General features: G+C 39.6%; 1 protein-coding gene across 1 annotated transcript; it reads left to right on the top strand.

Annotated features, from left to right (window-relative positions):
* The first annotated feature begins 6,465 nt into the window (after window positions 1-6,465).
* Window positions 6,466-23,535, top strand: LOC103697171 (multiple organellar RNA editing factor 8, chloroplastic/mitochondrial-like). Its single transcript, XM_008778979.6, has 4 exons — window positions 6,466-6,996; window positions 7,734-7,831; window positions 7,921-7,986; window positions 22,507-23,535. Exons 1-4 carry the CDS (start codon window positions 6,605-6,607, stop codon window positions 23,304-23,306), a joined length of 1,356 nt encoding a protein of 451 aa, XP_008777201.4. The 5' UTR covers window positions 6,466-6,604; the 3' UTR covers window positions 23,307-23,535.
* Window positions 23,536-25,271: the final 1,736 nt, after the last annotated feature.

Raw genomic sequence — 25,271 nt, 5'->3', positions numbered from 1 at the left:
ATTTTAAACATTAAGTTTAAATATCCAGCAGAATAAGGTAAAGTTTATTTTTCCATATTCCATCAAAGAGAAAAAAAATGGGCATTATAATATCACTAGTAACCATTACTACTGAAATAGTATCTTAGTGCTTAAGCGGGAAGTAGAATATTTGTTGACCTTAAAGGGTTGATTTTGATGATGCAAAATAGTTGAGTCAAAAGCTGACTAATTTATTGCTTTGAGTTTAATTGATTAATTTAAGAAAGCAAAGAAAAAAGCCTTTAATTACTCTCAAATGAAGATGATCTATCTGAAGCTCTACATCAAGAAGCTGAACTCTAAAAGGCCATGAAAATATTTCTTGAAAGCTCACATACAAGCATAGAAAATTTTATCCTAACTATCTCAACACTCGATCCTAAGCTTGCAACAAGTCGACCTTGGCACACTATCGATGACTGATATACGTTCACAAGCCGACTCTAGCAGATTGCGAGTTAACCCCACATCAATCTTAGAAGACAGATAGAAAAACATGAAAATCAACGAAGTAGCGAGTCGACCCATAAAGCACATGAGCCGACTGTAGTTCAACAAGAGTCGACCCCAAAATGGCCACAGAGAAAAGACAGAGAGCTAGAAAAATTATTGCATTGGCAAGTCGACCCATAGAATTCACGAGCCGACTCTAGCCAAATTAGAGTTGACTCTAGAAACAGACGAGTCGACCCTAAAACGACCATAGTGGAAAGACAAAAAGTAGTAAAACTTAGTCCATTGAAGAGTTAACTCTAAAAGCAATGAGTCAACCCCAGTCATCTGACAAGTCGATCCTTGAATTGAGAGAGCCGACTCCACAAGTAACATAGATGAAAAACAGAGCGCAGCAAAAGCTATAATGACTCCTGAAAATCTCAAGTCGACTCTTTACGCCTGACAATAGTAATGGCTCGTTTTCTTGTGAATCAGAACAACTATTTTTATCTTACAACGGCTCTATTACCTATCTAATGGCTAGAAAAGTGTTTCAATGATCTCCAAAGATTATAAATACACTGGAACACCAAAGAAAAAGGAGAGCTGGGGCACTACAAAGAAAAATCTATTGGAGCAAAAAAGAAAAAAAGCAAAAGAGGGAGCTTCAAAGATAATATCATTCAGGAGCTTTTATTGCGAGCTGAAAGATCACATCTTCAACATCAGAGAGTTGGTAAAACACCTTTAAGAGCAATCAGAGTCAACCAATAGAGTCTAGCTTTATTTATTATTTTGTATTTATTGTCTTGGATCTATATTCATTGTGACAGTACTTAATTTTTTTTTTCTTTGCTGTAACAAGTTTTAGAGATTGAAACTTGGAGGAAAGGTCCATTCAAATCTTAAATTGGATTGTTAAGATTTTGGTTGATTTTTTTAAAAAATCAACTAGGTTGATTGTGTACCCATGTAAAACAATCGATTAAAAATTTTCGTTGATTGTCTGAAAAAATTAATTGGGTTTGGTTATAAACCCAAAATAACTATGTTGTAATCTGAGTTATAGAGTATAGTAAAATTTCCAAGAAAATCTTGGGTAGTGAACGTAGGTGCGGGATTGGTACCGAACCACTAGAAATCTTTTGTGTTGGCATTACTTGATATGTTTGCCTTTGTTTTTCGCTTATTTACTTATTGGTCATTTGCTAAAAATTATATTCTTCTATCAAATATTTAATTATGCTGTATTTACATAAAGTTTGCAAAAAATCCAATTTACCCCTCTTCTTGGGCTGTATAGCTGGACAACAAGTGGTATCAGTGCCTGGTATTCAAGCCTCTCATTGACCTAGCCATCAACAAGTTAAAGATCTATGACAGCCCTTGTTGGTACTTCTCTTGCTGAAGATCAGTCCACAAACAATTATCCTCGTTTAATGGCACTAACTACACTTTTTGGAAAACATGTATGCATATTTTAATTCAAACACTAGACTAACATGCGGAGTGTCGTAGTTAATGGACCTTATACACCTACAAAGATTATCGATAGTGTGTCTCTTTGCAAACCTGAAGGAGAATGAGATGAGTAATATAAAAAGTTGGCATAGCTGAATGCTAAGGCCATGATTGTTTTTTTACTATTCTTTAGATTCTAGTGAATCCAATCGCATATCTGGTTGTTTTTTTGCTAAAGAAATATGGGATAGGCTAAAAGTAACTCGCAAAGGCACCAACTAGGTTAAAAAATCTAAAATCAATGTGCTTGTACATAAATATGAATTATTTAAAATGTAATCAAGTGAGTCTATATCTGATATGTTTATTCGCTTTACTAATACTATTAATGGTCTTAAATGCCTTGAAAAATTATATACTAACAGTGATTTGGTAAGAAAGATTCTTATATCATTGCCGAGAGCTTGGGAGGCCAAAGTCACTACTATTTAAAAAGCAAAGGACCTCAACGGCCTTCCTCTAGAAGAACTATTGGGTCCATTGATGACTTATGAGCTATCCATGAAGCAGAACCTAGAAGAAGATGAATCAAAAAGAAAAAGGACCATCGTTCTTAAATCCACTATACAACAAGAAAAAAAGAGCAAAGAATCTGACAATACAGAGGGTGACGAGGAAATAGCCCTCATTGCAAGGAGATTCAAAAGGTTTGTGAAAAGAAGGCAAGGAGTAAGAAGAAGGCCTTTGGCTAAGAGGGGGCAAAGCCAAGAAAAGAGAAAAGAGGAGCCATTGGTGTGTTATGAATGCAAGAAACTATGCTACTATAGAGCGAATTGTCCACTGCTAAAGAAAGCTCAGAAAAAAGCCAAAGAAGAAAGCAATGGTCGTTGCTTAGAGTGACAGTGACAAATCGACCTCAGAGAACGAGAACCAAGAATAGCAAACTTATGCCTTATGGTTCGTGAGGATAAGGTAAGTTCTAAACCCTTAAATGATTTTACTTTTGATGAACTTTGTGATCCGTTTTATGATTTATTAGATGAACTTAAAAAGCATAGTCAAAGGAATAAAGCGCTAAAGCTAAAAAATCAGACTCTGATAAATAAAAATAAAAATATTTTAAAAATAAAACAAATATTACTGCAAGAAAATCAGAACTTAAGCAAAGAGGTAAACAACCTAAAATCTTTTATTGATAAATTTACCTTGAGCTCTAAAAATTAAGTATTATTCTTGATAGCCAACAAGCTATTTTTGATAAAGTTGGACTTGCCTATAATCTTATGTTAAAATGGAAATCTTTTGAAAAAATGTTTATCAAATCATCAAACAATCTATCAAGAAAGACAACTTGTTATAACTATGATAAAACTGGCCACAATTTCTTTATCTGCAATTACAAAGCAAATACCTTATATGATAAAGTTGCTATTAAGAAAATATGGGTTTCAAAAGGAACCATAATTGCTAACCTGCAAGGACCCAAAAGAGCTTGGGTACCAAAAATAAAAACTTGATTTCTGTGATGCAGTTGTGTCTAGCAGCTCGTGGAGTTGACAAAAAAGGTACTTGGACAGTGGGTGCCTAGACCCATAACAGGAGATGAATCTTAATTCATGTTTTTAAAAGAAAAGGAGGAGTGGTCACCTTTGACGACAATGACATAGAAAAGATCATTGGAGTGGAAAAAAATTGTATCACTCCTTTATTTATTGAAAATGTTTTATTTGTAGATGGTCTTAAGCATAATCTATCAAGTATTAGTCAGTTATGTGATAAAGGTTTTAAAGCAACTTTTGAGTCATCTATATATTTTGTGTCTAGTTCCAATGATAATGGCATTAAGTTCATAGGGCATAGGCATTATAATGTATATTTGATCAATCTTGACCATTTATCTATGAGAAACGTGCAATGTTTGGTAGCCATGAATACCAAAATCAGTGAAACTAGTTGGTTATGGCATTGTAAATTAGCACATGCTAGCATGGATCTCATTTCTGTATTAGGAAAAAAAATCTAGTTTTAGGTCTGCCAAAATTAAGTTTTGAAAATGATTAAATCTGTGATGCATGCTAGCTAGGAAAATAGACTAGAGTTTCATTCAAATCTAAAATAGGCCATTAGAACTTTTGCATATGGATTTATTTGGGCCAATAAGAACTACAAGTCTTAGTGGCAAACGCATTGGTTTTGTTATAATTGATATTTTCTTAAGATTTACATGGGTATAATTTCTTTCCTATAAAAATGAAGCATTATTGCCCAGCTCTGCAACCCAAGAAGGGGGGGGGGGGGGGGGGGGTTGAATTAGGTTATTCAAAATTTTTAACTAATACTGCAGCAGAGTTAAATGCTTAACAGATAAGTATTGATTCTTAGAAGTAAGCACTAAGTAAGTATGTAAGAAATAAAAGCAAAAAAACAAGCAAGGCAAATATAAAAAATTTATAGTGATTCAGTGCCAATCCTGCACCTATGTCCACTCTCCAAGACTTCTTTCTTAAAAATTTTACTATAATCTTTTTTGGATTAAAGTCTGATTATTTTAAACAGGATCACAATCAACTAAGTTGATTTTCTCAGAAAATCAATTAAAATCTACATCGATTGTTTTACTCAGGCTCACAATCAACCCAGTCAATTTTTCAAGATAATCGACTACAGCCTAGTTCTTTCATGGGTATAGCCAAACCTTACAAGCTAGCTGATTTTTACGGTGCAGGCACACCAAAAATCCCACATATGATTCTCTATTCTCGTGCACTAAACAAGGACAAAAAATATATATACACAATAACCTCTACAAAGGTTGGATTGCTATCGTTGAAGTTCAAGTCTAATTGCTCTAAAAGTTGGAATCTTGGTAAGTAGAATTCAGCTCCTTCTCTTTTTTCTTTCTTGCGCGCTCATGATCTTATGATGGAAATCAATGATTGATAGTTGAATCTCTCTATGTGGATGTTTGGAAGCTCATTCTGAAGTGGGAGGAGGCTTTGAATGGTCACTTCTTAGTTTGATCCTCAAGTTGAAGCCCAAGAAGTGGTGTTCACTTGTATTCCTTTTTCTTTACCTCATCCCCTCAATCTCCTTGATCTAGCCTCTTCTCCAATTCAATTTGGAAATATTTATAGCTTAAAAAGTTGTTGGAAAGCTGTTCTATCGGAATGGGGGCTTGGAATATGCTGTTTTCCATCTCAATTAGGACTTCATTATCGGTTGTATCGACTTTGGCAAGAACGCTTCAGGCATTGGCGTTGGGAGTGGTGGCTAATTAGGTGCATGTGGCACATTGGTTGCTAAGAGTTGTGGCTAGGTTGGACAGATTTTGGTCGGACTAGTTTCGGTCGTGCTGCTATTTGCTACAAGCCCCGACTGCAGCAATCAAAGCCCCACTAATTGTATGAGCAAGTTGAATTGCTCATTGTCCACAAGCGTTGGGGGTTGTGTCGATGGAACTTGTTTCGGGCCCTACAGAGATCCTCGTGAGGCTGAAGCACGACGTTGCGAGGCATGAGATGCATAGCATGCCCCTTGCGACCTCATGATGACAATTTCTCTCTTCGCCTGGTATCGGTGTAGCTGGAGGCTCTTCTTCTAGCACCAATCTATTGCTGCTAAATACTGGACCGAGGTCTTGGCTAACCTTGAGGTCGGCAAGAACCGAGCTGAACGAGATGATCGAGAAGTGAGCGAGCTAATTTCCTTCGGGGATGGCCTGCAAGAAGTCCGCTAGCTGGAAGGTTTTCTATGGGGGAGCCTTCAATGCTTAAATCAGAATAGAAACACAACAGTATGGAAAAAAAATTTTCAGCATAGCAGAGTTCTCTGAATAAGCTTACCTGAGGACCCCTGGACTACCTCTTTATATAGGGTAGTCTATTTTGTCGTTAATTTGATGCAACGTGTGTTAATAGCCAATTGTACATTTAAGGCATGGGCATCATTCTGCGTGGGGTGGCATACATTGCTGATTGTGTGTCACCAACAATTCTGTCATAACTATCGGTTGTCAGAACTGTCAGTCCTTGTCGGCATGTGCTAATTGGCTCATCGGCTGTCGCCAAAGTTGTTCACCTCAGTTTTTACGGAGGTCAAAGAGGTCGGCCTAATATGAGGTGGAGATGTCCAATATTTTTTTCAATCAACTACTATATAAGGTTGTTCTCATGGCCATGTTGCACATATAATGGCTATGTTACTTCTTATTGGATGCACAACAATCAATACAAAATGATATTTTATGGTAGACTAACAGGAAATCGAGATGAATCCAAAAGATAACCGAGAGAAAACCAAAATAGTTTAGACTGGCCTCATTTAACATAAAAAACCTGTATGAGACTTGCACACGAAATTGAGAGAAACTTAAAATAATTCTAAAATATCGGCAAATTTTTCCGGAGTCAAGATAAAAAGTTCGAAATATATAGGCGACTTACATACGAAATACAGAGAGGAAGATCTTGGAGCGTGACTTTGGGTGGATTTTTAGAAGGTAGCATATATTTTTTGTTTTAAGGTGAAAAGTTGGTAGGATAGAAAAGACGTTTCTGGAAGAATACATTGTAAAACCCCTTTAACGCTAAACCCCTCCACCATCCATAGCCGGTACCTCTAGGGTTTCTCCCCTTCGTGTCCTCACTCTCCCAGATTCTCCTCCTCCGTTAGGGTTAGGTTTTCGCCAATGGCGGGCCGAGCGTTAATCTCGAAGCTCCCCTCCGTCTCCCTCTCTCCCCTCCTCTTCTCCCGATCGTTCGCCTCTCGAGCTCTCGCCTTCGCTCGTCCTTCTTCTTCTCTCCTCCGCCTCCGCGCCGTCCTCCCCCTTGTCGACTCCCTCCGTCTCCCCGTCGCCGGCGGCTGCTTCGGCGAGGTCCGGTGCTTCTCGGCCCGGCCAACGACGTCGTCCCTCAACGACCCGTCGCCGAATTGGAGCAACCGGCCTCCTAAGGAGACGATTCTCCTCGACGGGTGCGACTTCGAACACTGGCTCGTCGTCATGGAGCCCCCCGACCCCAGCCTCACCCGCGACGAGATCATTGACAGCTACATCAAGACCCTCGCCCAGATCCTCGGAAGGTTAGGGTCTCCCGCCTCCTTCTCCCTTCCACTCCTCCGTATGCTTGGCTTTCGTTGCTTATTATTTTCTATGATCGGCGAAGGAAATGAAAGAAATACTACTAAATTCTTCCTTATCTGTATTTCTTTTGTTGATTTTGTGTTTAGTATTTGGTTGATTGATGTGGAAAAGCAAAAGATACGGTTTTGATTGTTCTAGATGTGGTTTGGATTAAACAATTCTAGAGTTATTCTGTATGTCTTTATCCATCATTTTATTTGGGAGCATAAGATTGATTGCCTTGATTGTTTGGTCGAGTTCTTAAAGCTTTGGATTCGATGTTACACCCTCCTGGAAAAATTATTTTGTGCAAACATTCTTTAAATAGCATCAGAACGAAGCAGATATTTGTGGAACTGGATAAAGGAATGGTAGTTGGCTTCTTACCTTCATTCAGTATTTCATTGATATCCATGATAAGAAAGTCGTCTATTATTTGCAATTTTATTGATTTCTGCAATTAGTTGTTTTGCTATTACCTGATGCTATTTTCTTTTGTTAATACTTACATGTTGTCATTACCGTGATTAGCTTTTCTTTTCCCCCATGTTTTTCACGCATAGCTCTAGCTGAGTTAAAGTAAGCAAGTTATATTAAACTGTTACCCGGAAAATATTTTACTGCAATGAACTTTCATGCCTTCTCTTATTGGTTCTTGCCTCTTTGACTTGGTCTGTTAATTTGTGTCATATTTCAGTGAAGAAGAAGCAAAGAAATCAATATATTCAGTGTCTACAAAGCACTATTTTGCTTTTGGATGCAAGGTTTCTGAGGAGACTTCATACAAGATCAAGCGTATGTCTGCTGCACTCAGTTTCTTTTTTCCTGCATATATTTTTCCTGAAGGGTAAAAACTTACCATTGATGCTTTTGACTGTTCATAGCTCTTCCAAAGGTTCGCTGGGTTCTTCCTGATTCATACTTGGACGTTAAGAACAAAGATTATGGAGGTAAGCATATGAAAGCCAAATATGCTATTGGACACTGGTTATGGTGGGCAATTGGACATGGATGCATCTTTAGCTTATGTAAGATAAATGTTCCATGAAGAGTGCCATAATGGACTTGGAAAATGGCTGCAATGCCTATCCATCTCTTGCTCAACCGAAATTCAACTTCAATTAGTTGTCTTATCTAAATACATCCTAAATACAGGATAATTAAATTTATCATCGGTAGTATAAGGGCTAAGTGATCAGATGATGTGCATGGAAATGTGGCACTTGCATCATTCTTGTTTTTGTTTCTTTCTCCTGTGAACAGGCAGCTGGGGCTATTTCTTTGACTGGCCTTTGGTTTGATGAATTCTGTGGGACAATATGCCTTAAATGCAACCATATGCATCACTGGCACATTCATGGTTGAACAAATAAAGGGAAAAATGGTAATTAGGTGAAGTAAAGGAAAAGATTTCATAATATCAATTTATCATTAGACAAACAACTATCTGAATAACCATGCTAAGTAATCCGAACAAAGAGATGGATAGCATAGGAGTGACCATGGAATTTCTGAGATATTGTTCGTTTTACAAAATCTTCTTTTTACAATGCAAAGCATGGCTTAAGAAGGGTAAACTAAATTCCAGGGGTTCCTACATACTTAGAATCTGCTTATTTGATGACTATAAATGTGCCACTCAAAGATGTGGTAGTTGTTGGGAACCCGCCCATGCCGCTGATATTTCAAAAATTTTCAGATGGCAGCGGAATCGGCATGCACGGGTTCGATGTTCATCGCATGAACGCTTGTTTCGAGACCTTTCGTAATTAGGTAAGAATTAAAACTTTTAGAACTAATAGGAAGATCAAATCTTCACCTTGCGCGGGTAGATGATCACCGCGAATCTGAATTCGTGGTTTTGGAAGAGGGTTCGTTTGAAGCCGTTCAAACGTCCGGCCTCTACGGGTATCCACACGAAGTAGAGAACCGATCAAAGCTTTCTTGTCTTCCCGGGGTGCTAGCTCCCTTGCAAAGACTCCTTTGATGGCTGATCTCTTCTCTTTCTTTCAACTCTTGAAAGTGCTTGAGAGGAGGAAGAAGAAGAAGGAACTCAAGGAAGAAGAACACAGCTTCTGCAGCCTTCTTTCTTTTCCCTGCGTTGGAAGAAGGATTGGAGGAAGAGGAAGACGCCAACGCTTGGACCTTGCTCTTCCTTTGCTTGCGGCTGAACCAAGAGAGGAGAGGGGAGGGTGGCGGCAGCAAGAGGAGGATGGCTCCAATACCTAGGGCGCCGGCCTCATGGTGCTTCTTATAGCCATCAAGGGCTCCTCCAAAGTAGGAGCCCTAGATGGTTTTCCGAAGAAAGAAAGGGGGGGGTGCGCCGGCCCCTCTCTCTCCTTCAATCCGCACCATCCAAGATGAGAGGGGCTGATGCCCCTCTTACTTGGTTAACCTAATCCTCTTCCAAAGAGGATTAGGTGCCTCTCTCATGGTTTAATCCTAATCTAATTAGGATTGGCCAAATTGGGTTCAATCTATACTAGTCCTAATCCAATTAGGACTTGAATGAACCATGACTCAATTGAACTCTTCAATCCTAATCCAATTAGGAGTCATGTTGATTCATTAGATTAATAATTAATTTGGACTTAAAGAATCCTAATCCAATTAGGATTTGTTTAATTTTAGTCCTGATCCAATTAGGACTCTACTTGAATCCGAAGTCTTAATCCAATTAGGATTTCTAGGAATCCTACTCCAAGTAGGAATCCAATTTTTAATTCAAAACTCCTAATCTCATTAGGATTGAGGAATCCTATTCCAAGTAGGAATCCCAGTCCTAATCCAATTAGAACTCTAGTTATCCTACCCGAAGTAGGATTCTTGTTTCAAGTCCAATTAATTAATTCCTTTTTCCTTCTTCAACTTCTTATCAATCAAATTGATTTCTTGTGATTCCTAATCACGATTTCAACCATCGGATCGGTCAATACTTCTAGTGTGTGTGACCCCATAGGTTCTATTCTGACTGGTAGTGAGATATATTGTGATCTCTATCACTATATCATTGAAAACTCCTTTCAATGGGTTGGAACGATTCCAACTCAACTCATTAGGGTTTATCGATCATCAAGATAATCCCTATGAGTCCCACCATCCACCAGTGACACCTAGCAGCATGTAGTGGCTACCCAGCAGAATGGAATGATGAACCTCTAGGTGCAGTTAACATGTGATACAGTCCTACTATCGTGGATCCCTACAGGACGGAGGTCATGGACAACTCGTCAAACCCCATCGTCTGTCATATGTCAAGATTTATTCGACTCGAGTTCGATAGTGAAAAACTCTTTCTCCACTGTGCATACTGCCCCGGCCGAGGTCTCACGAACTCAGTCTTATAAATCACATAGGATCTCTCCTTATCTATCAAGGTCGATAGATTCCATATAGGTGCATACCCTACTCCTACAGTGAACTTACTGCAGCCAATCTACACTGCATGGACCCATATGGCTAGAGACCATGTATGTGTGCAGTCAAACTACAATAACCTCACTGTGAGTAGCCGAAGCGCCGCAGGTCAAAGGACCAGTCACACTACTGCAACATCAAGCAAGTCACTGACGAGTGGATAGACATCCAAGTGACTTCTTGTATTGGTCACGCTCAGTACCCTTGTTCTCTAACAAACACCTGCACTATCACTTCAGTGTCCCTACACTGTGGACTCAAGTCTCGTCCATCCAGAAGGAGAGTGATCTGTGCACTGATCGGATCGATCACCGTCCTCGTGATGATCCTTTGATCAGGAGCATTTAGAAATTAATCACCAATGATACATGGCTCAAATTCTCAACTCTTGAGAATATGTATCATCATCTTATTAATTTCTTGGACGATTCATAGACACATAAACAATATGAATGAAAAAGATGCCTTTTATTTATTCAATAATAAATAGTCAAGTACAAAATTATGTCCCTAGAATCAATAATGTGTCAGCCAAATTGGCTTCTAGGGCATACATCTAACAATCTCCCACTTGCACTAAAGCCAATTGGTCATATATCTTAGGCCCATCTTCTCAAGGTGGGCTTCAGTCTTTTGCTGACTCAGCTGCTTAGTGAAAGGGTCTGCCACGTTATCCGCGGAGTCTACTCTCTGCACCTCTACATATTTCTTCTCCACATAGTCGCGTATGAGGTGAAAGCGCCGCTCTATATGCTTAGACTTCTGATGAGACCTTGGCTCCTTAGCAAGGGCTATGGCGCCATTGTTATCGCAGTAGAGTGTTATGGCATCTGATGTCATCACATCCAGCTCTGCAATGAATTTCTTGAACCAGAAGCCTTCCTTAGCAGCTTCAGAGGCGGCGATGTATTCGGCTTCCATAGTCGAATCAGCAATGATCGGTTGTTTAGAACTCTTCCAATTCACTGTACCACCATTGCACAAGAACACGTATCCAGATGTTGACTTCCTGTCATCGACATCAGTCATGAAGTCTGAATCTGTGTACCCTTCTACCTTTAACTCTGATGATCCTCCAAAAACCAAGAATAAATCTTTAGTTCTTCTCAAATACTTAAGAATATTCTTCACAGCTGTCCAGTGTTCTTCACCTGGATTCGACTGATATCTGCTTGTGACACTCACAGCAAGAGCTATATCAGGTCGTGTACATAGCATGGCATACATGAGGCTTCCTATTGCCGATGCATAAGGAATCTTGCTCATGCGTTGAATCTCCTCAGATGTGTTGGGGCACATCTTCTTGGAGAGATGAATTCCATGCCTTAGGGGTAAGAGACCCCTCTTGGAGTTTTCCATGCTGAACCTCTTCAGCACCTCCTCTATGTACATTTTCTGTGACAGGCCAAGCATCCTTTTAGATCTATCTCTATAGACCTTTATTCTCAAAATATAGGATGCTTCCCCAAGGTCTTTCATGGAGAATTCTTTTGACAACCAGACCTTGACCGAGGTTAGCATGGGAATATCATTCCCAATCAGGAGAATGTCATCTACGTACAGTACGAGAAAAACGACAGCACTCCCACTAACCTTTTTATAAACACATGGTTCCTCCTCGTTTTTGATGAAATCAAACGTTTTGATTGCATCATCGAAACGAGTGTTCCAACTCCGAGAGGCTTGCTTTAGTCCATAGATGGATCTTTGCAGCTTGCAGACCTTGTGATCTCCATCACTGGAAGTGAAACCCAAAGGCTGTTCCATATAGATATCTTCATCAAGATATCCATTCAGGAAAGCAGTTTTCACATCCATCTGCCAGATTTCATAATCATGAAATGCTGCAATGGCAAGCAATGTTCGGATGGATTTTAGCATGGCTACAGGTGAAAAGGTCTCCTGATAGTCAATGCCTTCGCGCTGACTATACCCTTTCGCCACAAGCCTTGCCTTATAGGTCTCTACCTTTCCATCCGAACCTATCTTCCTTTTGTAGATCCATTTGCATCCAATAGGTACAATACCTTCTGGTGGATCTACTAAGGTCCAGACTTGGTTGGAATGCATGGAGTCTATCTCTGACTTCATAGCTTCCAGCCATTTCTCGGAATCGATATCAGATATCGCCTCGTTGTAGGTTTTGGGATCCTGTATGTGATCCCTATCCCCCACCAGGAACATTTCCTCTGTATCCTCTTCTAGTATACCTAAGTATCTATCGGGAGGATGGGAGACCCTACTAGATCTACGAGGTGGTTGAGGGACATCGTGTACTGGCTCCTTATGAATAGGTTCTATAGGATCCATGACTCGTTGCTTTTCAGAGACTTTCTCTTCAAGCTCAATTTTCCTCCCACTGCCTCTATCAAGGATAAACTGATTTTCCAAGAAGATGGCATGACGGCTCACAAACACATTGTGATCCTCTGAGACGTAAAAATTGTATCCTAATGACTCTTTAGGATATCCTATAAAACGAGCACTTATGGTCCTAGCCTCTAACTTGTTCGCCTGTAGTCGTTTGACGTGGGCCGGACATCCCCAAATCTTGAGATGACCCAGACTTGGTTTCTTACCATGCCATATCTCATACGGTGTGGTAGGAACGGATTTAGAGGGAACTCTATTTAATAAATAAATCGCTGTGAGTAAGGCATCTCCCCAAAGGAACATAGGTAAATCAGTGAAGCTCATCATGGACCTGACCATATCCAATAGGGTCCGATTTCTCCTCTCTGACACCCCGTTGAGTTGAGGTGTACCCGGAGGTGTCCATTGTGAGACTATGCCGTTTTCTTTGAGATAGTCCCGGAATTCCCCACTAAGGTATTCTCCTCCCCGATCTGATCGAAGAGCCTTAAGAGGTTTTCCAGTTTGTTTTTCTACTTCATTTTTGAACTCTTTGAACTTTTCAAAGGATTCAGACTTGTGTCTCATAAGATACACATACCCATACCGTGAATAATCATCGGTAAAGGTAATGAAGTAAGAATAACGTCCCCTGGCTAGCACATCGAATGGGCCACATACATCTGTATGTACTAGGGTAAGTATTTCAGTGGTCCTCTCCCCATGTCCTACAAAGGGCAGTCTAGCCATCTTTCCTTGAAGACAGGACTCGCAAACTGGATATGACTCGGAAGTCAATGAGCCTAAAAGCCCATCTTTATCCATTTTGTTCATTCTGTCCTCTCCAATATGGCCAAGCCTAAGGTGCCACAAATACCTTTGGTTTATCTCATCTCTGGATCTTTTGGATCCTTTGGCACTCACATCTTGCTCGGTAACATTCACAGATACATCCATATGTAAATGATAGAGACTGTCAATCATGAAACCACGTGCGACTATTTTATTTCTTAAATAAATAGAACAGCAGTCTTTGTCAAATGTAAAAACATGACCTTCCTGTGCTAGACATGAAACAGAAATCAAATTTCTGCTAGCAACAGGTACATAATAACAGTCTCTAAGTATTAAACTAAATCCAGACGGTAGTCGCAGATGGTAGGTGCCCACAGCCACAGCAGCAACTTTTGCCCCGTTGCCAACCCGAAGGGTTACCGCACCTTCCGCCAGCCTTCTACTTTCCTTTAGACCCTGCATGGTAGTGCACAAATGAGCACTAGAACCAGAATCTATAACCCAACTAGAAGTAGAAGAAACCGTTAGATTAGTTTCAATTATGAGCAAGTCTATACCTTCTGAAGGTGTGTCACCTTTCTTGTTCTTCAGGCTCTCGAGGTATGAAGGACAGTTTCTCTTCCAGTGGCCTTCGACATTGCAGTGGAAACATTTTCCTTTGTCGTTAGCCTTTTTCTTTTGAACTTCCTTCTTTGGCTTCTTGTCTTTCTTCTGCTTCTTTGTAGGCTTCCTTTTCTTCCAAGTAGACTTTCTCTTGGAACCAGAAGTCAACTCAGCAGCGAGGACATTGCCCCTTGAACCTTTCAAGGCTCCCTCAGCAGTTACCAACATGTTGATTAGTTCAGTCTTAGTGCATTCAATCTTATTCATGTGGTAGTTTACTATAAACTGACCAAATGAATCAGGAAGTGACTGTAGGATCAAATCTACTTGCAATTCCTTGTGCATGTCCATACCGAGCTTCTCAAGCTCTTCTAGGTCCTTGATCATGGTCAGACCGTGATCATGGACAGACTGCCCTTCGCGCATCTTCGCTTTGAAAAGCCTCTTGGACACTTCAAAACGAGCTGTGCGACTCTGCTCACCATACAACTCTTGTAGGTGTGCCAGTATGTCCCTAGCAGTCTTTATATTTTCATGCTGGCATTGGAGTTCATTAGACATAGATGCCATCATATAGCATTTTACTCTAATGTCATCGTCCAACCACTTTTTATGCATCTCACGCTGAACATCAGTGGGACGTGCTGGTAATGTGGGGATATCTGAATCGAGTATATAACCTATCTTCTCACAGTCCAAAACTATTTTGAGATTTCTAAGCCAGTCCTTGTAATTGGTTCCGGTCAGTCGGTTGGTCTCAAGAATACGGGTCAAAGGGTTTGAAGCCGACATTGTATCTGCAGAGAGTAAAGATTCTAGTTAGACTTTTGTACTTGATCCTAATCTGTCCTAAGGTCTTTTAGAACAAATGTGACTCCCACTATTTTCTCGAATTCCTCACACTCCCCTGGTAGGAAAACGGAAATCCCACACGACTAGGGTTTCTAGTGGGTACTGCGGTCCCACCAATTTACATGCCACCTCACCTAACAGTTATTGGTGACACATAGATGGATGAGTGTACAACTCTTGTACAATGCTTCTCAAGCATGTTGCAGTGCAACTTGGTCTCTAAGCCATGAAGACCTCACCTAACAGTTATTGGTCTCATTTCTTAGTTAAGTCAGACCCACCGTATAACCGTAGGAATAAAGTCGTCATTGGGTCCTCACCTAACAGTTATTGGTGCCCAACCCCACCTTTACCCTACAACATCTCATGTCTATAGAGAGGTCCAGCCCCCCAATGCAACTTGACCACTGTATCCAGCCGAGACAAGTCAACATCAGAAAGGCCTTAGCAGCTCTACTACAGTGGAAGACCTATTGACTTAATATTGGTTAATCAGGTCTTAGTGTTTGCAACTTGAGCCTTTCATAAGAGGTAATCGAACAATTGGCCAGGTAAGCAGGTGGGAGGCTCCCCTTACTCAAAGAGTAAGGTCCTAATTAAGTAACCACCTTTCATGCTTTCCTAGACACCAATTAGATCAATTAATCTAATATGACTTGCTCATGTCGGTTCACTCTCGACTTGATTGAGGAGGTTTTGATTTAGGTCTCAATTGGGTTTGCTACATCACATGTAGACCTATCTACCCGACTCTCATTCACATCACATGCAAACGGCGCATTGCAGGCAGTTATAATCGCGGCAATAATTAAAGCTAAACTTTAACTAGGTGATGATCATGGATTCTAATTAGGTCGTATTACAAGCACATGCACATCAATCGATCAAGTGGTCTTCAACTCTTGAATTGATTCCAAGCTTCCTTGATTCGATCCTTGATCAACTCTTGATCCCATCGCCATCAACCGCTTAGATCACCTTTCATCTCATGCCTTTGCTTCAACTTGATCGTTGATGTACATCACATCACAGAAATACAACCAGATGTAAAATAAAAATAAAAATAATTTACATCTCCTTTTAGGAGGCACGCAGGCCTCTCAAAACATCAAATAAGATGCATGCAAGCATCTGAAAAATTACATGACATCGCAGATCACATCGCAGGTCATTACATTTGATACCAAAAGGGGTTGAATCCTATGATCATCACCGTATGCTACAATTATAATTTTCAGATCTGAAACTTAACTGATTATATCATGACATAGGTCGCTGATCATGCTAATCATGATTCTAAACTTTGTAATCCCATTAACAATGCAATTAGAATCATCTTTTTATCACATAAAAATCAGCATGTAAAAATCAGCACCCCTGAAAAATCTGCATGCAGAATTTTTCAGCATGCATGATCATTTAATTTTCAGATCTAATATGCCTTTAGATATTTAATTCTTACCTTAATCTACGAAGCCTAGGCTCTGATACCACTGTTGGGAACCCGCCCATGCCGCTGATATTTCAAAAATTTTCAGATGGCAGCGGAATCGGCATGCACGGGTTCGACGTTCATCGCATGAACGCTTGTTTCGAGACCTTTCGTAATTAGGTAAGAATTAAAACTTTTAGAACTAATAGGAAGATCAAATCTTCACCTTGCGCGGGTAGATGATCACCGCGAATCTGAATTCGTGGTTTTGGAAGAGGGTTCGTTTGAAGCCGTTCAAACGTCCGGCCTCTACGGGTATCCACACGAAGTAGAGAACCGATCAAAGCTTTCTTGTCTTCCCGGGGTGCTAGCTCCCTTGCAAAGACTCCTTTGATGGCTGATCTCTTCTCTTTCTTTCAACTCTTGAAAGTGCTTGAGAGGAGGAAGAAGAAGAAGGAACTCAAGGAAGAAGAACACAGCTTCTGCAGCCTTCTTTCTTTTCCCTGCGTTGGAAGAAGGATTGGAGGAAGAGGAAGACGCCAACGCTTGGACCTTGCTCTTCCTTTGCTTGCGGCTGAACCAAGAGAGGAGAGGGGAGGGTGGCGGCAGCAAGAGGAGGATGGCTCCAATACCTAGGGCGCCGGCCTCATGGTGCTTCTTATAGCCATCAAGGGCTCCTCCAAAGTAGGAGCCCTAGATGGTTTTCCAAAGAAAGAAAGGGGGGGTGCGCCGGCCCCTCTCTCTCCTTCAATCCGCACCATCCAAGATGAGAGGGGCTGATGCCCCTCTTACTTGGTTAACCTAATCCTCTTCCAAAGAGGATTAGGTGCCTCTCTCATGGTTTAATCCTAATCTAATTAGGATTGGCCAAATTGGGTTCAATCTATACTAGTCCTAATCCAATTAGGACTTGAATGAACCATGACTCAATTGAACTCTTCAATCCTAATCCAATTAGGAGTCATGTTGATTCATTAGATTAATAATTAATTTGGACTTAAAGAATCCTAATCCAATTAGGATTTGTTTAATTTTAGTCCTGATCCAATTAGGACTCTACTTGAATCCGAAGTCCTAATCCAATTAGGATTTCTAGGAATCCTACTCCAAGTAGGAATCCAATTTTTAATTCAAAACTCCTAATCTCATTAGGATTGAGGAATCCTATTCCAAGTAGGAATCCCAGTCCTAATCCAATTAGAACTCTAGTTATCCTACCCGAAGTAGGATTCTTGTTTCAAGTCCAATTAATTAATTCCTTTTTCCTTCTTCAACTTCTTATCAATCAAATTGATTTCTTGTGATTCCTAATCACGATTTCAACCATCGGATCGGTCAATACTTCTAGTGTGTGTGACCCCATAGGTTCTATTCTGACTGGTAGTGAGATATATTGTGATCTCTATCACTATATCATTGAAAACTCCTTTCAATGGGTTGGAACGATTCCAACTCAACTCATTAGGGTTTATCGATCATCAAGATAATCCCTATGAGTCCCACCATCCACCAGTGACACCTAGCAGCATGTAGTGGCTACCCAGCAGAATGGAATGATGAACCTCTAGGTGCAGTTAACATGTGATACAGTCCTACTATCGTGGATCCCTACAGGACGGAGGTCATGGACAACTCGTCAAACCCCATCGTCTGTCATATGTCAAGATTTATTCGACTCGAGTTCGATAGTGAAAAACTCTTTCTCCACTGTGCATACTGCCCCGGCCGAGGTCTTACGAACTCAGTCTTATAAATCACATAGGATCTCTCCTTATCTATCAAGGTCGATAGATTCCATATAGGTGCATACCCTACTCCTACAGTGAACTTACTGCAGCCAATCTACACTGCATGGACCCATATGGCTAGAGACCATGTATGTGTGCAGTCAAACTACAATAACCTCACTGTGAGTAGCTAAAGCGCCGCAGGTCAAAGGACCAGTCACACTACTGCAACATCAAGCAAGTCACTGACGAGTGGATAGACATCCAAGTGACTTCTTGTATTGGTCACGCTCAGTACCCTTGTTCTCTAACAAGCACCTGCACTATCACTTCAGTGTCCCTACACTGTGGACTCAAGTCTCGTCCATCCAGAAGGAGAGTGATCTGTGCACTGATCGGATCGATCACCGTCCTCGTGATGATCCTTTGATCAGGAGCATTTAGAAATTAATCACCAATGATACATGGCTCAAATTCTCAACTCTTGAGAATATGTATCATCTTCTTATTAATTTCTTGGACGATTCATAGACACATAAACAATATGAATGAAAAAGATGCCTTTTATTTATTCAATAATAAATAGTCAAGTACAAAATTATGTCCCTAGAATCAACAATGTGTCAGCCAAATTGGCTTCTAGGGCATACATCTAACAGTAGTCGTGTTCCTTAGTTTGCTTTCATGATGATGCGTGCTTGTGGTGAAATCTAGTGGTTGATGTTGCTTCAAATGTACTTCTTGATTGTGATATAATGATATTTCTATTATGATTTGGTGTACTACATATCATTTGTCTTCCCATTGTTGATAGGCCATGGCTAATCATGTTTGGTACTTTAGATGTGAGCGCTCCACACACCCCACCTCCACTCCCCACCTCCCCAATCCCCCCCCCCCCCCCCCCCCAACACACACACACCCCGACGCGTGCTAAAAAAATACTTTGGTTTTTCCATAGATCCATGTTTAGTTATGGTTTATGCTTGTGCTAAAGATCTTCAAAATTCAAAACATTATTATAATTTATAAATTTCAAGGCATATTAAATTTTGTGAATGCAAAGTTGGACCATGACTCTTTTTTTTTTTTTGCGAAAGTTGTCTTCTAATTCTTGGAATTTTGCCACCATGGACTGCATCTGTAAGGTTAGGCCATTTCCATCAGATGGGTGGACTAATTTGTTTCTTCCATGAATGTTGTTTGAGTTACCTCATTCCCTCCCTTTACAAGTTCCTCTATTGCAGTTTGTGTTATTTGCATTTTCGGTCCATAACCTTGCAGCCATTATGTAGGTGCTGAATTATCTGTTGTACAATTGACAATCATTGCTCTGTGCAAATCGATGATGGAGAATGGAAGGGCACCTTAAACAGAGGTTGCTGCCATTTATGCATTATCCAACTACATAAATAGGAAGAGATGGAATAACATGTTGCTTCATTACCATAGCAACCTTCCCCTCCTTTAGCTTGTTTCTTGTTTGCTTGATATTGTATTAGCCTTATAATGAGAAACTAAGTTAACATTTGTATCTTGATCTAGCTAGGAAGAAAGTTTGCATGATGATGCTGAGAATCTTTTATCCTAGAATCTTTTATCCATCACAAGCAAAATACCCCCGAGGTAAAAAAAAAAAAAAAGAAATATTAAAGACCATGAAATATGAAAGGACAGAATTTAAAATTTTAAATCTTGGATCTCGATTTGTTTCGATCCTATTCGCATCGATTTGATCTAGAAACTTTATCCTTTTCTTCTTATCGATGTCTCTTGAGATGGCAACGAAGCTCATCTCTTCATCTTGCTAGCTTGAGATCGCTGGAAAGAAATGGAGTGAATATTTAATTGATTTCAATTAAGAAAATCCTGAGTGGTTAAGAAATGGTAAATCTTTCCTTTTAACTATTACCAATTTTTTCTCGCTTATATCTATTTGGAAAGTCCTTAATAGGTGGGTAGTTTTAAATTTCAAAATCGGGAATGATGGGGCTTCTTGATATCTTGGGAGGAATACTGTTTTCTTTGATTTTTTTGAAATTTTAGTGAATATTTAAATAGGGGAGAGAATTCTCTCTCATATCCGTTTAATAGATATAAGAATGATACTTGTGCGATGCACGAGGAGATAATGAAAATCGAAATATAATTTTGTGTGATAGAAGAATAATAGGAACTTGAAAATAGAATTAAAAAGTATATTATAAGTTAAATGGATTTCATAATTATTAACCATTTTACTTCGAACATCTCACTAATAAAAAGATCAGCACTAATGGAAAAAATAAATTGTTTACCATAATAGTTGAATGTTTGTATAGGACAAATAAATGTGTGCTTATGTGGAGATAATGAAAACCAAAATTTAACTTGGTGTAACATTCTTATGTGGTTTTTTTTCCATAAATTTCAAATTATATGCACTCTTGTTAACATATTATTTTCTTTCCAAAATAGAAAAACATGTGAGATGTTGAAACAATATTATGCAGGTAGTTTTCTAACCAAAAAAACATGTGAGACGCGTAATAATAATATTACCATAATGGGGAATACTGGTATTTTAAAAATTATTTCCTTTAGAGAAGTATGTATTGGAATTCCAGGAAAATTTCTACAAATTATATTGTGCAGTTTTCTTGTTTGAAATTTTTTGGAACAAATTTGAAGAGCCCAACTAAAAACAGGACTTCTTTTTCCCCTTTTTGTACAGCACTTTCTAAATTTATTAAGAACTGATTTTTTTATAGTAGACAAAAATATGAGCAAAATTTTTCTTTTTTTACATGACTTCCAAAAATAATGAAGAAGAGTTAATTTTTTTATGATTTTCTTTTTAATTGTTCTGAATTTTGGAGAGGAGCTGACTTTTCTCTCTCCTTTCCGTTTAATAGGTATAGAGATTTGATTGATTTTGGAGATATTTTGACATTATTCTGTAGTGAGATCCTTGAAGATGTGAACTTGGAGCATATTTTAGGGGTTGACTACATTGAATAAAAAATAAAAAATTAAATTTCTCCTTTGTGCTGCACTCTATGAATGAATGTCCTTCCTTAACCTATCTTTGGAAAGAGCTCATCATTCAGGACAGAAAAGCTAGAGTATGTTCTTGTCAAGAGAATCATATAGCATGGATAAAGCTTAGCTTGATTTGATCTGAATGGTTAAATTGGCTTTTTGCTGTAAGGTTCAGGAAGCATAACCTTAATTGTTGGGGTGAGGAAACCACCCATTAGATGCACAATCATGATAATTCTTGATTGGTTTGCATGCTTCTAGTATATTCCCTTCCATACTGGATTTTAAGGCCCAAATTTATTTGTTATGTGCTCATTTGATTTTTTCCTATCATTCTTGGTCTTTGTCCAATAGGAGTTTCATTGACTAGGGGCCATCATAGTTTCCATCTACGAAAGAAGAAACATGTTTTGAAGTGAAAAGGACATGTTCCCATTAAAAAGTAGTGAAAATGACAAATCTACTTCCTGATTCGGCATAAATGGTGGTCCATTAATTGATGTGATGGTATATGGAAATAAAAGATCATTACAACATGGCAACTGATATGAAGGTTTCACATTTCCATTATGCTTCACAACATCTTCGGTATCTCTACTTGTTGATGTCTGAATGCTACAATTTCTCTGTTTAGGAAAGGTGATTTTCTGTGATGGTGAATGACTCAGAAGGAAAATGCTCATTTAGATCTGTAACAGTTCTCTCCAACTTTGCCAATCATTTGGTTCATTGTGTTTTTCACATTTTCATTCATTTGCTTGCTCGATAGGAAGGAGTTGCAAGAAAAGAAGTAAAAAAGAAAAAAAAAAATGATGGGTGCTTACTCAAATATCAGCTATTGCGGTCTTTGTGCAGGATCATGTGAACTGTGGCTAAGGTATCACACCAAGTAGAAAGATAATTGTGCTGCAGGAGTAAAGATGAGGTTATGAGGAAACCATCTAACGGTTAATAGAAAACAAAACTAAATGGTCAATTTGGAATAAAAGGAATCAAATCCCAATTGATTGAAAGTAATCTATTATTTGCACAGTTTCTACTGAAATTAAGCTTTCTAAACTTTCCTAAACTTGTCACAAGCTGCATTGGACACAAATATTTCTCAAATAAATCGAGGTAACCTGGCCTGCTTGCTATTTTGTTTGATTCATCTCATTTCTTTTATCTTTTTATATTGCAATCAAATTCTTGTGTATTAGCACCATGGAAACAGATTATTTAGGAGCTTTTCTTTAGTTAATGTGTTATTTTTTTCACCCTTAATTTGGCAGGAGAACCATTCATAGATGGTAAAGCCGTACCCTATGACCCAAAGTACCATGAAGAATGGGTCCGGAATAATGCTCGTGCAAATGAGAGATCTAGGCGCAATGACAGACCTCGTAATTTCGATAGATCAAGGAACTTTGAAAGGAGAAGGGAGAACATGCAGAACTTCCAAAACAGAGAAGCACCTCCTATGCCAAACCCAAACTTCCGAAGCCAGGATGGTCCGAACCCTGTGCCACCACCTCCGCCACATAGTGCCATGCCACCCAGGGACATGCCTCCAATGCCTAATGCACAGAACGCCATGCCTCCTAGAGACATGCCTCCGCCGCCTAATCGTAACTTCAATACCATGCCTCCTAACATGGGTGGTATGCCCAACAATTACCAGAGCCAAATGCCTCCTAACCCTCAGAGCGGCTATGCGCCAAACAGTGGACCTGGCTATCAAGGAAGCCAGGGCTATCAAGGAGGCAGTCCTGGTGGCGGCATGCCTGGTGGCCCTGGTTATCAAGGAGGCGTCCATGGGTATCCAGGGGGTAATCCTGGGGGTGGGATGCCAGCAGGCTCTGGTTATCAGGGAGGTGGTCCAGGCTATCAAGGAGGCAACACTGGTTATCAAGGAGGGGGGCCTGGCTATCGGGGAGGCAGTCCAGCTTATCAAGGGGGTGGCCCTGGTTACGAGCAAGGTGGATCCGGTTATCAAGGAGGCAGCCCTAACAATCAGCAGGGTGGACCTGCTTATCAAGAAGGCACACCAGCTTATCAAGGCAGAGACATGCCTGGAAGAGATTATCAATAGGAACGATTGCTAGAGATGCTTGTGCAGAATTGAATACGAAGTAGCACTGCTCTCTGTTGTTGAAGCCATAATGCATGCACCATAAATTTTAACGAGACTGTAACTTTGTCTGCATAGGTAGTATTTTGATTTATTGGCTGCTAGTTATGCCCTCCAGATTCTCTTTAACAAGCTTGCAAGAACATGAAACTCTTATAAGTGTTAAAAGGTTTTTGAATTTTGATCTGAAGCTTCTAGTCTTATTGTTGCTGATTCTGAAAAATGTGCTGGGATGCTGAATTCTGTGGCCAAGAAAGTGCTTTATATGTAATGCCTGATTAAAGTGCACATTGATTTGAATAGTTTGAATGGACCAGATTGTCCAAGAAATTGAGATGTGTCAATTTGAGATGTCATTATGGTCTGGTACACTAATCTGTCCCTAATCTGTATACAGGCTATAGAATTTTTTCCAGTGAGCTGGTAGGGCATCGTGATGGTCCATTTGCGTTTTCTAAGTTGAGCGTTACAATAATGTTTTTTTTTTTTTTTTTGATATCATTAAAGAAGATTAACAACTACTGTTCTGGTTATCGGCATATTTCTTGAAGTAAGGCTTGACTGGAGCAATAGAATAATTAGCTTAATTTTTCAGAGTTGAGCTTCGCTCAAAATTCAAATTCAACCCTTTGATATGGAAATGTATTTTTATTTTTGTCTGTATTTTTTGAAATGGATCTTGAGTGGAAAAAGAGAGATCATCTTCATTTTCATTCTTGTTTAGCTCTTGCATGATATGGAGGAATTCGTATGTTTGGTTGCTTGAGTTGGAGCTTTAGGCTTTGCTCTTGTGGAAGGACCTGGGCTGTTCTTTAGTTTTCCCACTGTTAACATTAGTTTTAGTGAATCATATACTTCATTAAACACTGAGAATGAGGATGTCTGACGGCTGGTTGTGACATTCGATAGCATATGTGCGAGAATCACCAGATTGGCACTTGTTATATACTTATATTGGGAGCTTCTGTAAGAAGTTAACCAATGATGGTTGATTTCTATCTCAACTGATATTTCAACTGAACTGAGTGTGAAACTCAATTGTTTATGATCATGTATAGGGGTGTACTTGATTCGGGTAACAAACATCACAGCTACTACAATGATACGCTTGCAGGAGAATGACAACGATATACTTGCTATGCTATCACATTGGGGCACGGTAACTTTCTCCAAGCACTACTTGGAGGATATTTACGATAAATGAAAAATATTACAATGCGCACCAAAAACATATACTGAGTAATTCAAAAATATTGCTGTATTATTGTTATTGTTATTGTTATTATTGTTATTTGTTTCGGCATTTGTTGTTGTAATCTCCCCAAAGCCTATGCTCATTGGAATCCGATTTGCATCTCTAGCGGCAAAATAACGGTCAGATTAGCCATCTTCGGCACTTGCCCTCAGTCTCTCAGACTGTGGATGTGGATTGGGCCAATTGAGTGGGGATTGGGATGATCTACTCCGAGACAAGGGATTCTCCAATATCCATTTAAAACAAATATCAACATGAATTTTTGTATCCGATCAACATCCATATCCCTATTTTGATCAAACAAATTAAATATGGATACGATCTTAGCCTTAGGCTACGTCAGTTCAATGGGACCCACGAAGAGGTCATGTTTCCTTCCCCCGTTGGCTGCCTATCGTATGAAGCCCCCATTTCTCTCTTTCTCGCGCAAAACTGGCGGGGGGATTTCCTCAATATGAAATCCCGAAGATAATAAATAAATAAAAGACAAAAAAAAAAAAAAATGAAAAGAGGAGGGAGGAGAGGAAGGGGAGACAGAGAGAGGGAAGAAGTTGTTTTGGAATTCGTCCTCGCGATCTCCCCAGTGCTATGCCCGTTGGAATCCGATTCGCGTCTCCGACAGCAAAATAACCGTCTGATCGGCCGTCTCCGGTGTTTGCCCTCGGTCTCCC

Source organism: Phoenix dactylifera, chromosome 13, assembly GCF_051530095.1.
Source record: "Phoenix dactylifera cultivar Ajwa chromosome 13, Ajwa_hap1_PhDact_Kaust_v1.1, whole genome shotgun sequence".
Taxonomy (NCBI): Eukaryota; Viridiplantae; Streptophyta; class Magnoliopsida; order Arecales; family Arecaceae; genus Phoenix; species Phoenix dactylifera.
Note: the sequence above shows the minus strand (reverse complement) of the source record. Positions and strands in the feature narration are given on the sequence as shown.

Bases quoted from the DNA above. Each gene is read 5' to 3' on its own strand.
- LOC103697171 (XM_008778979.6), top strand. From the start codon at position 6,605: ATGGCGGGCCGAGCGTTAATCTCGAAGCTCCCCTCCGTCTCCCTCTCT. The intron at 7,832-7,920 runs GTATGTCTGCTG...GACTGTTCATAG, and splicing joins GACTTCATACAAGATCAAGC to CTCTTCCAAAGGTTCGCTGG. The intron at 7,987-22,506 runs GTAAGCATATGA...TTAATTTGGCAG, and splicing joins TAAGAACAAAGATTATGGAG to GAGAACCATTCATAGATGGT.